Genomic DNA, 12,151 nt, shown 5'->3' with positions numbered 1-12,151 from the left:
GTCAATTACGCGTGCTTTGATGGCTTCCTTCCCAATGTTTCCTACAGTTTTCAAAGCTTATGAAAAGCGCTACAGACGTTTCCGCTCAAAAGAACTTCCCAAAATATATTTTTAATTCTGAAATTTGTTATAAATACGATTAATTAGTAATTAGACCTCGTGTCGTATAATTTAGGGAGTAATCTTGCTCGCATTTTCAAATCGATTTTGAAATTACTCGTGTGATTACTCCCTGAATTGTACTCCACTCGGTCCAATTCAGTGGCGGATCTAGGGGGAGGTGGGGGGACCGGGGGCCCCCCCTTATTTTGGGTAAAGAAAGAAGAAATCACAGAAGGAAGAAAAGCCGGCAGGGCAAGCAAAACAAAACAGGCCCCCCTCCCCTTAGCTCAAGGTCTGGATCCGCCACTGCAATCACTGTTACTTATCGCAAAATTTTAAGGTTTTATTACTTTTTTTTTCAAAATGACAAAGGAAAAGTATCCTCTCTGAAGAATTTGGAAGAGAATGATTGGAATTTTGGGCCCCCGTCCACACTACGCCGCAAGAAATTTAAAAACGCAAATTTATTTGCAGAGTTAGACCAACCGTTCACTCGAAAACGCTCTTCAAACCTAATTATAAGCGCCATTTGTCAAGAAAATTCCTAACAGAAGGCGCTACTTAACAGCTCGTTACTGGGTCTGCGCATGTTATAACAGATATCGATCGGGTCGTATTTGCACAGAACGTCCAAAGAACAAGTCTACAAGATGTAATCGAATTTATTAATAGAGTATAGCCGTAACAAAACTGCTAGCGTGTCACGTCTCATCGTAATGATATCACTATCGCAAAATTCAATAAGATGTCCCTGGCACAGGAGGAGTTTTCTTGGTTATCATGTAAGAAAAAATTTTGTCCGTTTTCCACTCGACGCGCCAGGAGTAGTGATGCATGAGAAAGCTCCTTTTTATTGTGACTACTAAACACTTTGCCACCGGCATCAGTTTAAAACTTCCGTGTTCACCGCCAATATTGCAATATTCACATATTGTTTTGGCAAACAACCGCGACTTTGCCGATGCAGACAAGCTAGGAAAACAATTTAAAACGCGTGATTTGCTCTCAGTCAAAGTATGCCAATGTTTCATTTTTCATAAAAACTATCAATAAAATACTCTTGCCTCACTAGTCGCTAAAAATAATCTTAACGCGCTGAAAAATTGTAGGGTAATTTTCAAGTAAGTGCCGTCTAAAGCCTTCAGTTTATATGCTGTTAAGCCATAGATCGAGAATCGTGGTCGATCTATTTCACGAACCAATCAGCATGATTAGGGGCGTAAAGGATTAACAGAACCCGCTGAATAATATATAATTATAAGAACAAAGTCACTATCAAGGTAGCGCTTACGAACGCTAGAAAACTAATAGAGGTCTTGACGACAGAGTCATCTGTTGGGATTGTAGTACTGGTTCTACCGGATTGATCAGTTGATTGCTCTACCGGGACCGGACCAAATAGTCTCTAGCATCTAATACTAAATTATAAAACGAAATCCGCAGCGAGACTTACAAATCTTATGCGTCTGACTGTTCCTTAGAGAGGCAGAGAAATGCTACCCTTCTACTCCCCAAAGTGCCACTGAAAAAGTATAAAAAATGTTACCATGTGTTCAAAAAGTCTACACGTCACTATGTCCGCAAGATTGTTCTCACGTTTTTCAAAACAACAACACTAGTATGAAAGCAGCGCTTGTGAACACTGCAAAATTAGAAGATGCTTTGCCGACTGAGCTTTCGGTTGGTTCCGCTGGTCTATCTGTCTTCACAAACCTAAACTCTCCCAAGCTTGGGATGGGATTTGGGGCATTAAACGCGCCCCCCATGTCGTTTGTGATTTGGAAAATGTTAACATGCGGGCTAGTGGCTGCATTGGAGCTCGAAAACTGATTCCCTTCCTCCGTCCCGGCATCCCATGGGGGTAACATTGTGACGTCCCAGCTCTGTCGCCAATTGCCATTGTCACACATGTCAAGACTGTCAATTCCAATGAACCAATCAGGAGAAGGCGCCAACATCGTAATTATCGACACTTTGGAAAAGTTCGCGGTGACCTCCACATCAATTCCCGATTGCACTTCCTCAGGGTCCAGCGAACCACCAGGAAGAATCCTCTTCCAGGCCTTTTTGGCTGTGATCTGGGCGTTAATCTCACTTTCGAGAGTACTAGTTGAACCTGTAAACAAAGTGAACTGGGAGTTAACTTAACTTTCGGTACGTTATCTCTCAAAGCAAGAGAAAAAAAAAAAAGTTTTTGTACTCCTCGAGGAACGAACAAATAAAAGGCCCACAACTGCGGGTTGCAAAACTGAAATCAAAATTCACCACGAGCAAAGTACCATTTTATGACTCTTTTGAATAATTAAAAATAATCATGATAATTTATTTTTTATATAGTGCTATTTACAATAAGAAGATCAATAGTGCTTTACAACAAGTATAATACTATAATAATACTATAATAATAATAATAATAATAATAATAATAACAATAATAATAATTTACAGGAATAATGGTTGAAATATCGACAAAGATTAATAACTGGTAAATTACAAAGTATGCATAATGTCAAAAATAATAGTATATAAATTGTAAAACGAACTATGTTTTGTAAGGTAAACTAAAAATCTAGTTTACTGATAAGTCTAAAAGTATACATTAAACTACTGTAAAAATTGACTTCAAGAGAACTGAAAAAAGTGGACAAGCAGGATGGTATTATACGTTTAAATGTTCAGCTGAGATTTCGTGAATGGGTCATGATAAGCTGCAAAGATCGACAATTTTGTCTAGTCATCGCGTCTTCAGTAAGGTTCAGTATTAGTTATATCGAGAGGTTCGCTTTATTGGGGTTACACGTTGCCATGTTTCTAACCTGCTTCTGCCACTGATTGCACTCCAGGGGAGGCTTTTCCATCTGCGCGCCACATGACATAGTCAGATCCATGCGAACAACCAATCAGAGGTGAAAAATGTGCGCCACCAGGTAAGGGTGTATTGGGATGTCTGTCTAATTTCCAAAGACCACGAAATGTGAGCGTGTAACTTGCTGATCCTGGGCATGCTACACCGGCTGAAGAAACGACCGCAACAAGGTTCAACAAAGCCGTGAGAGTTATTATGCGATGTGCCATTCTCAAAAATCCAAGTGTGTTCTACTATACGCAGCGAGTAATTTAGGACGAATCAGAGGTCACGGACTGCCTTTATATAAGTGTCGTGTCTCGATGACTCGGCAAATCTAGAGATTTCGTGTTGGCTAATTAAAAACACGAATCTGCCTGTTTACTTGCCAACGGGTTTCCTTTTCGGATATTAAACCTATCTATAAATAAAGAAAAAAGACAAACGAAATCCTACTCTATGATTGGTCACCCGAGTGGGTAAGATGATGCGATATTGTCCCCCGCCTGTGTTCAACATGCAATCCAAATTCATTCATTAACCAAACTTGTTCGTTCAAGATGTCTGAATATCGGCCTTATTCTACTTTTTGTTCTTTTTTTTTGTTTTACCTCGAATGCGCTTCAATTCATACATGTTTATAATAATCATCATTTACTTATAAGAAAAACAAAGAACTGGACCAATATCCATAACCTACATAAATCTCGCTACTGCTCCGAATTAATGGCGTGATGCTTAAACCATACAGAAGAATAGCAAAGATTCTCTTCCATCAGGAAAGATTTTGCAGAAGCCATGAACAACAAAATAACTTGAATACCGTGAGCTAGCCTACAACTGTTTACTACATGTGTGTCAGTTGCCATGGTCGGTTTCCTAGCAAATTTGCCAAACTGTGAAACAAACAATTATAACCCTCGTCATACATTGACAACAATAGCTGACGTAGGAGAAAAAGTCAGTCTTTCAAGGAGGTTACCGCTCGCTATGTTATTTTTATGACGTGCAATTACTTTCCACTTGAAAAAAACTTGAAAACAAAAGTTTTTTTTGAAATACAAAATCACCAAAGAAGCAATAAAAAACTCCAACAATTAATAAGGGTAGTTTATAGGAATGACAAGATTAAAAGGGATTAAGAATATCAAACGTGATAAAACCGGCCATTGTTTACAAGATGAGCCGTGGGCAAGAGTCATACATAGTCCAGAGCAAAAATGCTTGCGTCGTAACGTCATCCGTCGTAACTACAAAACAAAAATTAAGTTTTTGCATAGCCCAGAACAAGTTTTCTCGTTTGACATGTTTTTTTTATTAAACTTTATTTGTTTAAGATCATCCTCAAGAACAATTTGTTGTTCTCTATAAGCACTTGTTTACAGCAATAAATTCTACGTAGCATTCCAAGTTCTGATTAAAATTGTTCAAGGCCATATTTTTCCGAGGAGGTCATTCATGGCGGCTATTGTTTACCAAACAAATTACACGAATGAATAAATCAATTATGGTTATTAGTTAAAAATCGTGTTTCTATTAAACAATTAGATTATGAGCTCGAGATTTCTATCGCGTGATAGTTAACGTGGGCGCAGCCCGAGTCAACTATCACGAATAGCAATCGAGAGCGAATAATCTAATTGTTTTAGTATATATCTACTAGTAGTTCAAAACTTTATCTAAATCCTGTTCACAGACACTTCGAAAATACTAAAAAGCGGCCGTCATTTTGTTAACAAGCGCACACTGCTACGCTACTCACTATCTATCACAGAATAGATAGTGAGTAGCGTAGCCAATCAGAGAACAGCATTCGTGATAGAACGCTAGTAGATTTACACTAAAACTCGCTAGAAACACGGTACATGTTTTCTACTTCTTAAGTACTACTCTCTATCATCAGTTCAATTTTCGACGATTTTTCGGCTATTAGTTGAAATGTCAGCCCAATGTTGAAGTGTTCTCCCTGCCTACTAACCGAATCCTAATTCTCATAAACGACTCTTTTGCTTTTCTTTGTTTCTGAGGAACCTGCGAAGTATTTTTCCGCTGGGTGATTTGGGTATCTTGTCGACAAACTCCACCCCACCCCTTAGCTTTTTCTGTGGTGCGACTCTCTTGGCCACGAATTCCATTATTGCCTCTGACGTCACTTCGCCGCGGCGAACGACAAAAGCTTTCGGAATCTCGCCGGCCTCACGATCGGGGACGCCGATCACTGCCACGTCGTCGATGTTCGGGTGGGCAATCAATAATGCCTCGAGCTCAGCCGGAGGAACCTATCAAAGACATGAATAAAATCACCGAAGGTGAACTATAGCGGCGCGGGCAACTATACAAGATGTGTCTTAGTGCATACAGTCTTGTAGGATATACAAACAAACTATAACTGAAGGATAATAAAATCAATAACCACCAATTGGCGCGAAAACATGCTGGGATATTTGTCCGCGGTCATTATCCGGCTGTTCCGAGAACAGTTTTCCGAGAGCGTAAGGAAAACTGTGAGCTTTAAGGAACAGATATGAATGTCCAGTGACAAATATCCGAGCATATTTTTGCGCTAAAGGGATCGGAGGCTTTGTGTTTATTATCCTTCAAATAATTTTTTTGTAACATGCGAAGTTTTGAAAATTGGGAAATATCACTCGGATATTCCCCAGTTTTAGCTGGGAAACATTCAGTAACGTGACGCGTTTAGACCAATCGCATGTGAGCGAAAATATATATATTTTTACAATAACTCTAATTTCTCCCGCGCTTGTTTTTTCGGCTCATTTTTCAGTAAGAGTACAGACGGATAAAATTTTAATTTACGCAAGCTTTCAAGCTCAACTTTCAGTTGTCAAACTGAGATTCTAATGACTTTTTTAAGTAGCCAAACAAAAAGCGAGAAAAGTTATCGACAATGTTCGCGTCATTTTGAATAAAATTCACTTATCTTTCTTTACGGCAATTAAGTTTACGGCGTCTTTTCCCCTAATTTAATCCCGGCATTTGACCATTTTGGGGTCTTGTTATTGTAAAAAACAAATTGACGTTAGTTTTTTTATGTGTCTGTCCTCTTATTGATGATAATTTTTGTCATAACATCGTCAAAATTTACTGCGGAACCACTCGCCTGCGGCTCGTGGTTCCACAGGCACTTTGACAATTTTATGACGCAATTTATCATCAATAAGAGAACAGACGCATAAAAACTGACGTCAATTTGTTAAATGGACTATAAAGGTGATAACCGCTGATTACGTAAAAAGCTGATCAGTCCTCTAGCTTATGAATGACGGCAATCAGCGTATTAGAGAACTGACAACTGTACAAGAGTTGAGTTGAAGGTTCTAGAGACTAAAAAGTGGTTATGAAGGATTCGAGCATGGAGATTGCACCAGTTCAAACTACAAAACAAAAATGAAAAGTTTTATATAGACATTTTTTTATCGCCAGTTCCTGCTAAAAATCCAATATATAGTTATTTAGTGTTTTCTGACAAAAGTATACCTGGAATCCTTTGTACTTGATGAGTTCTTTCAGTCGATCAACAATAAAGAAATATTCTTCTTCGTCATAATGTCCAATATCTCCCGTGTGGAGCCAGCCATCACTGTCAATTGTCTTAGCAGTCGCTTCTGGGTTGTCAATGTAACCTGAAATTATCAAGTGTGATCAGGACGTAACTTCTCCAAAAATAGCAGTACCAGTCAGGTTATGCCATTTTTCTGTTGACATGACAGGGATAGTAGGTTGAGGACGATATGACAAACACTCACCTTTCATTATATTTGGTCCCCTCACACAAATCTCTCCGTCCTGGTTTGGTCCAAGAATCTTACCAGTTTCAGGATCAATGACCTGTGTACATGTAACATAGGCAACCCAATGTTATGTGAGTGCTATGCTTCGTCGTCGACAATTGCAAAATTCACTTTCATCTTCTTTTAGCATCCATCATTAGTTAATTTCTAGAAGTTTAAATCATACCTGTAGTGAAGACGGTAAAACAGGAATAGGAAGAAACACGCCAATACAATTTGCGTTAAGAGTGTTCAAATACTTGGTTGTCTTCACTTTTAGTGTGTTCACTAATGTTCAGGTAATTTGTAAACGCATTATCAAGTTCAAACTAGAAACGTGAAATGTGCTGAGATGAAAATATGGCAAAGTTGTAGAGCTGCATATTAATTGTTTTGCCTGACGAGATGTCAGTTGCTTAGCGTTGCCGTTGTGGTTTGTGTAAGGTCTTAATTTATACAGATCACAACGTATTTCATGTTCCTCCAATCAACAGTAGCGTTATATCCTACCAATCCCTGTCGTGAACTGTAACGTACCAAACATGGCTTACCTTGCACTCCATGTTTGGAAGCAATAAACCTACGAACCCAGTCTTTATTTTGTCGGTCACGCCCAGGGAGTGAGATGCCATAGACATTTCTGTCATTCCATAACCTAAAGAAAAGCACGTGTAAGTTGAAAAGGATAAGCAAAATACAGGCGGGTAATAAAAAGTATCATAGCTTTTTATGTAATCATTATGAAGAACAAGTAAATTTCTGTTAATTTGATGTCATAAAAACAAAAAAGACAAAGACCCTGTCGAACTGCGACCAAACTCGGTAGCCTCTTGGCAACACCTATTTCCAAGTCCCGAGGGAGCGGAGCAGCCCCTGAAGAGAGAGACTGGAGACTAGACAAGTCAAATTTGTCTACCATGGAATGTTTAGTCAAAAACAGCACCAAGGGAGGGACCAGAGGAAGAGTTGTCACCTGCAGAAGAAAAAAATAAATCAACTATAAATAAAGTAAAATTAACAACAATTCCAGCAAGGAAATAAGCCAAACAATCACAGGAATTGCTTTATAAATATACTAAAAATTAAGGCATAAAATACTGCGGGAAAACACGAATCCATTGGTAAACGCGGGAAAACACAAAACCGCAGGCAGGCCGCACAGGAAAACACGAAACTACAGGGAAGCGCAGAAAAACACAAATCCATCGGTAAGCGCGGGAAAACCGTCCGAAACCACAGGAAAGCGCGAGAAAACACGAAACCACAGGAAAGCGCGGGAAATTAAAACAGGAATCCATTGGTGCCAAGTTCATTTTGGCTTAAACCTTAGCACGCTTTATTTGGCAATTTTTGGAGAATCGGAGATAATCTCTACTGACAAGTCTAAACTGAGACCAATAAAGGAGTCTTTACATTTGTAATTTGAGTGCGAAACAAACCTTGTAATCTTGAATGGCTTGTAGAAAAGACTGTGGCTCAAAGCGTGACAGGAGGACCACCTTTGCTCCAAGATAGAGATATAAACCCATTATCAGAGTTAACCCGTAGGTATGATAGAAGGGCAACACATTCAACACTGTTGGCACCACAGGCAGGTCAGGAGGAGTACTCTGTTTGGTCACGATACAAAGTTGCGCTATCAGGTTGTAGTGTGTAATCATAACACCTTTGGAAATACCCGTCGTTCCACTTGAAAATGGCAAGGACACTACATCTTCTTTTGGGTTGATTTTCACTATTTTAGGAAATGCATCTCCATCATCTGACAGAAGAGCAGAAATCGACTCGCAGCCTTGAGTTTCACCGATGACAAACACGGAGCGAATTCCCTTCAACGTACCAGAGCTGAAAGCCTGCACTGCAAGAGAGGGAATGGTCACGAGATATTTTGCTCGTGAGATGTTCAGCTGACGAGCAAGGTCCTGGGGCGAGTATTGTGGGTTAACAGTGGTGATGACGCCACCAAGACATGCCACGCCATGGAAAATGATCGGGTATTCTATGAGATTTGGGAGATAAATGGCAAGGACGTCTCCCTTTTTAAATCCTCTTTTGACCAAGGCAGAGCTGAATCGTCGAGTTTTGTCCTTAATCTGACTAAACGAGAGGGAGCGTCCAGAAACGGCGTCAATCTGTCAGTACAAACAAAGATAATTAATTTCATAGCACCAGTTCCCGCCCCTGACCGCCTCTCTATGTGAAACATGAAAATTCCCATATCCCTTTCTCCTTGAAAAGGGGTGCAGGTGAAGGGTGGAGGGGAACGGTTAACCGACCCATATCACCCCAAGTACCCGAAGCAAGCTGCCAGCATTGTCCCCACCCAGTTCAATGACTTAAAGATCCTGAGGCCAAGATTGGTTAACAACAACAAGCTTCTCCCGGCTACATAGTTATGGGGAGATCTAAACAGTTTAGTTTAGTCTGAGACAGGGCTACACGATTTGCTATTTAAGTCTCAAAAGGAGATTCCATCCGCCTTTCTTTGTTCATCATGCAGCTGTCACAAACTCTAGGTAGAATGCAGTCATTTTTCAAAAGAAGGGAACAACAACAAAAACAGGAATGACAACTGAGCGTCAAAATGACAGGGTGTCTCCCCCTTAAAAAAGTTCTTACCAAAACCTTTCACCCATAAAAAGGAGTTGCAAAACTTCTAACCAAAAAAGTCCTCAGATCTGAAATTTCCTACCCAGAAAAAGTCTTCGTTTCTCCCCGTCACCATTATGCTTGAGTACTCCTCTCCTCCCCCTCCCCCTCCCACCTGGGGAAGTGGGTTGAAGCTTAAGTCAAGGAAACCCCATTTTGATGTCTGACAGAATATTGCGCGAAGTCAGCTTCTAACCACTAGTAGTATTAGCCTTATTTTGTTCAGTTTCACGTTTCTCATCGCTTTCTGTCGATTGTTAGAGTAAAAATGTTGCCTTTTAAGCCGAGTCGTGGAAACTCCAATTTTAAATCACTACAATTGCTTGAAGTTAATCGTTTATGTACCAGATGACAGACATCTGATGCCGACGCTCATGGAAAGATTAAAAAAATTAAAATGGTTCAGACTGCAGCATAGTTGTGAACAGAAAACAGTCATAGCATTTGCTTTGACTGCATATGTACATGTCATTGACATTCCTAGTTATTATGCAATAGGCCTGAATGCACACGATGACAATATTCAGCAACTGAATATGGAATAGAGTGTTCAACTGCAGTGGAGAACGTAACATATATCGAGTGATTTTGAAGTTAAACTACAGACTCAGAAAAAAGGATGAAAAGGAAACTTCTCTTACAATAGCTGGCCTGTCTCCATATTTCTCAAAGCTCCGGAAAACGAACTCCGTCCAAGATAGATTCTCGGGTATGTTTACATCAGGATGTTTACTTCGTAAAATCGCCATGTTAGATCGGGGTTAGAGCAGGTAGAACAAAACCTCCTGCGGAAGCACAGTTTCGACGAGTGAGTAGACGTTGTTTGAGAAAATAAATCTGTCCGAAATTCTACAATTCACTGGCGATGCGAATTCGAACAGCAGCGTGAAGGGATCGATCGCGTGATGTGCTCGAAACCCAATGGAAATACACTGTTCAGATATAAACACATAAATGATGTCACGCTAGTCGTCACGCAACAAGAATTTCATCGTGCTTTTCAACACGTATTTCCTTGTATTTATATTCTAAACCTTGTACTTCGTTTCTTTACATTTTATTATGGGGGAAATGACGGTTCAGGTGTAGTTTCACTTTGAGAGACTTTAAATGAATTTTAACAAATTCCGTGGAAGACAGAATTAACCAGCGATCAGAGAAATTGACATGACGTTCGTTTCCTTATGCCGTCGAGGTAAAATCCGGCTTCGCTAATTCAAGAACGGCCAAAAATTACCCCGTAAGTTTGTGCTAGTGAGTCATATATTTACCAGTTTTTACTAGTAATTATATGCTGCAAGAATACGTCAATTTCGGGGAGATATTGGAAGGTTTGCCCTAATTGTAACATTGGACACAAAAGGCCTGAAAATAATAAGCTTGGAAAAATCAGGCTGATCAGAGAGACAGTAAAGGGAAGATTATTCTGGCGTCTATTTATGTCGCGTCCTCCCTGATATAACATTTAGCTTGTAGGCCTTGCCATTGGTAGGCTCGATTTCCGCCGCTTTGTCGAGTCCGGTCTACGTTCCTCCCCGAGAGTGAGTTCGGGGGAGGAGCGCGGGCTCCTTTCTCGAACAGCAGCTGGAAATCGATCCTATGACATTGGTTGATGATCGTGGAATTGCAGACCCTATGCAGGTTTGTGCAGCTGCTTGGACTAGATTTTTGCTTATTAAAATAACTTAATAAAACGTAAGAATTAATTATACACTGTATTTTCATCTGATGCTGCTTTTTTGCCTTTCATTGGCCGAGAGCCCACCACGTGATCTGGAAACAACCACGCCTGAGAGCAGTTTGCCGTCTTCTAGACCAAAACAGCCGAAATGCGAAAAGGGCAACAATAAATTATCCTTTAGTTTATTTCAGCTCATCGAAAGGAAAGAACGCGTGTTTCGCAGATTAATTTGCCTTTGTCTTCGGCTTCCTCAAAAACTGATCCGCTAGCCACCTCGTCCAATAATTGCTAATTATTCGAAACAGTTCGACATTTAGATTAAAGACGCTTTTTAATTCCTTTCTCTTTAAGGAAACGGCGAACTATCTTTCCACTGCACGATTTTGGTATCTCATCAACAAACTCCGCACCACCACTCAGATTATTCGGTGGCGGAGCATTCCTGGTAACGAATTCGATGATTTCCTCTGACGTCACACCGCCATGACGAACCGCGAATGCCTCAGGAACCTCGCCGGCTTCGAGATCGGGGATGCCGATCACTGCTGCGTCGTCAATGTTCAGGTGGGAAATCAATAATGCTTCGAGCTCAGCTGGAGGAACCTGAAAAGAAATGAAGAATATTGAGTGAGTGTCAACTTATGCGGGAGGCAAATGTTTCGATCACAGTTTGACACACGTTAGCAAAAACACATGTTACAGTGAAACCTGTATTAAGCGGACTCCACATTAAGCGAACATCCTCTTTTAAGTGGACACCAGCTTGAGTCCCAAAATTTTCTTCCCAGATTTACTGCTCTCATTTTCTCTTGCTGTAAAATAAACTTGCACTCTGTTAAGCGGACGCGGACACCAATAGTAAGCCATTTTGTTGCACAAAACCTGCCATAAGCGGACACTTCAAGGGCTTTTTACTTCTAAAAGCTCAGCTCAGACTCCATCGACTTTGTTCAGCGATGTCGTTTAAAGCTAAGTAGATTATTCCAGATTGATGCATGCATTGACTGACTGGACATTGGGCTATGAGCAGTCTTTGTTCCTACATCGTGTTACACTGTGTTTATACAAAAGGGTTAATAATTA

General features: G+C 40.3%; 3 protein-coding genes across 3 annotated transcripts in view; 1 reads left to right on the top strand and 2 right to left on the bottom strand.

The window, feature by feature from the left end:
* The window catches only part of LOC145483989 (uncharacterized), a 301,335-nt gene that overhangs the window by 197,144 nt on the left and 92,040 nt on the right, over positions 1–12,151 (top strand). The gene's annotated exons all lie outside the window — the stretch shown is intronic.
* LOC145483974 (spondin-2-like) lies at positions 63–4,057 on the bottom strand. Its single transcript, XM_081462562.1, has 2 exons — positions 2,919–4,057; positions 63–2,218 (listed from the first exon to the last, which is right to left on the bottom strand). Exons 1-2 carry the CDS (start codon positions 3,175–3,177, stop codon positions 1,704–1,706), a joined length of 774 nt encoding a protein of 257 aa, XP_081318688.1. The 5' UTR covers positions 3,178–4,057; the 3' UTR covers positions 63–1,703.
* On the bottom strand, positions 4,183–10,307 carry LOC145483973 (uncharacterized). The gene is made up of 7 exons (XM_081462561.1): positions 10,029–10,307; positions 8,178–8,870; positions 7,537–7,711; positions 7,290–7,393; positions 6,715–6,796; positions 6,446–6,591; positions 4,183–5,226 (listed from the first exon to the last, which is right to left on the bottom strand). Exons 1-7 carry the CDS (start codon positions 10,134–10,136, stop codon positions 4,939–4,941), a joined length of 1,596 nt encoding a protein of 531 aa, XP_081318687.1. The 5' UTR covers positions 10,137–10,307; the 3' UTR covers positions 4,183–4,938.

Source organism: Orbicella franksi, chromosome 4 (assembly GCF_964199315.1).
Source record: "Orbicella franksi chromosome 4, jaOrbFran1.1, whole genome shotgun sequence".
Taxonomy (NCBI): Eukaryota; Metazoa; Cnidaria; class Anthozoa; order Scleractinia; family Merulinidae; genus Orbicella; species Orbicella franksi.
Note: the sequence above shows the minus strand (reverse complement) of the source record. Positions and strands in the feature narration are given on the sequence as shown.

Bases quoted from the DNA above. Each gene is read 5' to 3' on its own strand.
- LOC145483974 (XM_081462562.1), bottom strand. From the start codon at position 3,177: ATGGCACATCGCATAATAACTCTCACGGCTTTGTTGAACCTTGTTGCG. The intron at 2,219-2,918 runs GTTAGAAACATG...CTTTGTTTACAG, and splicing joins GCAATCAGTGGCAGAAGCAG to GTTCAACTAGTACTCTCGAA.
- LOC145483973 (XM_081462561.1), bottom strand. From the start codon at position 10,136: ATGGCGATTTTACGAAGTAAACATCCTGATGTAAACATACCCGAGAAT. The intron at 7,394-7,536 runs GTCTTTGTCTTT...GCTTTTCTTTAG, and splicing joins TTTGGTCGCAGTTCGACAGG to GTTATGGAATGACAGAAATG. The intron at 6,797-7,289 runs GTAAGCCATGTT...ACATGTACACAG, and splicing joins TTCCAAACATGGAGTGCAAG to GTCATTGATCCTGAAACTGG.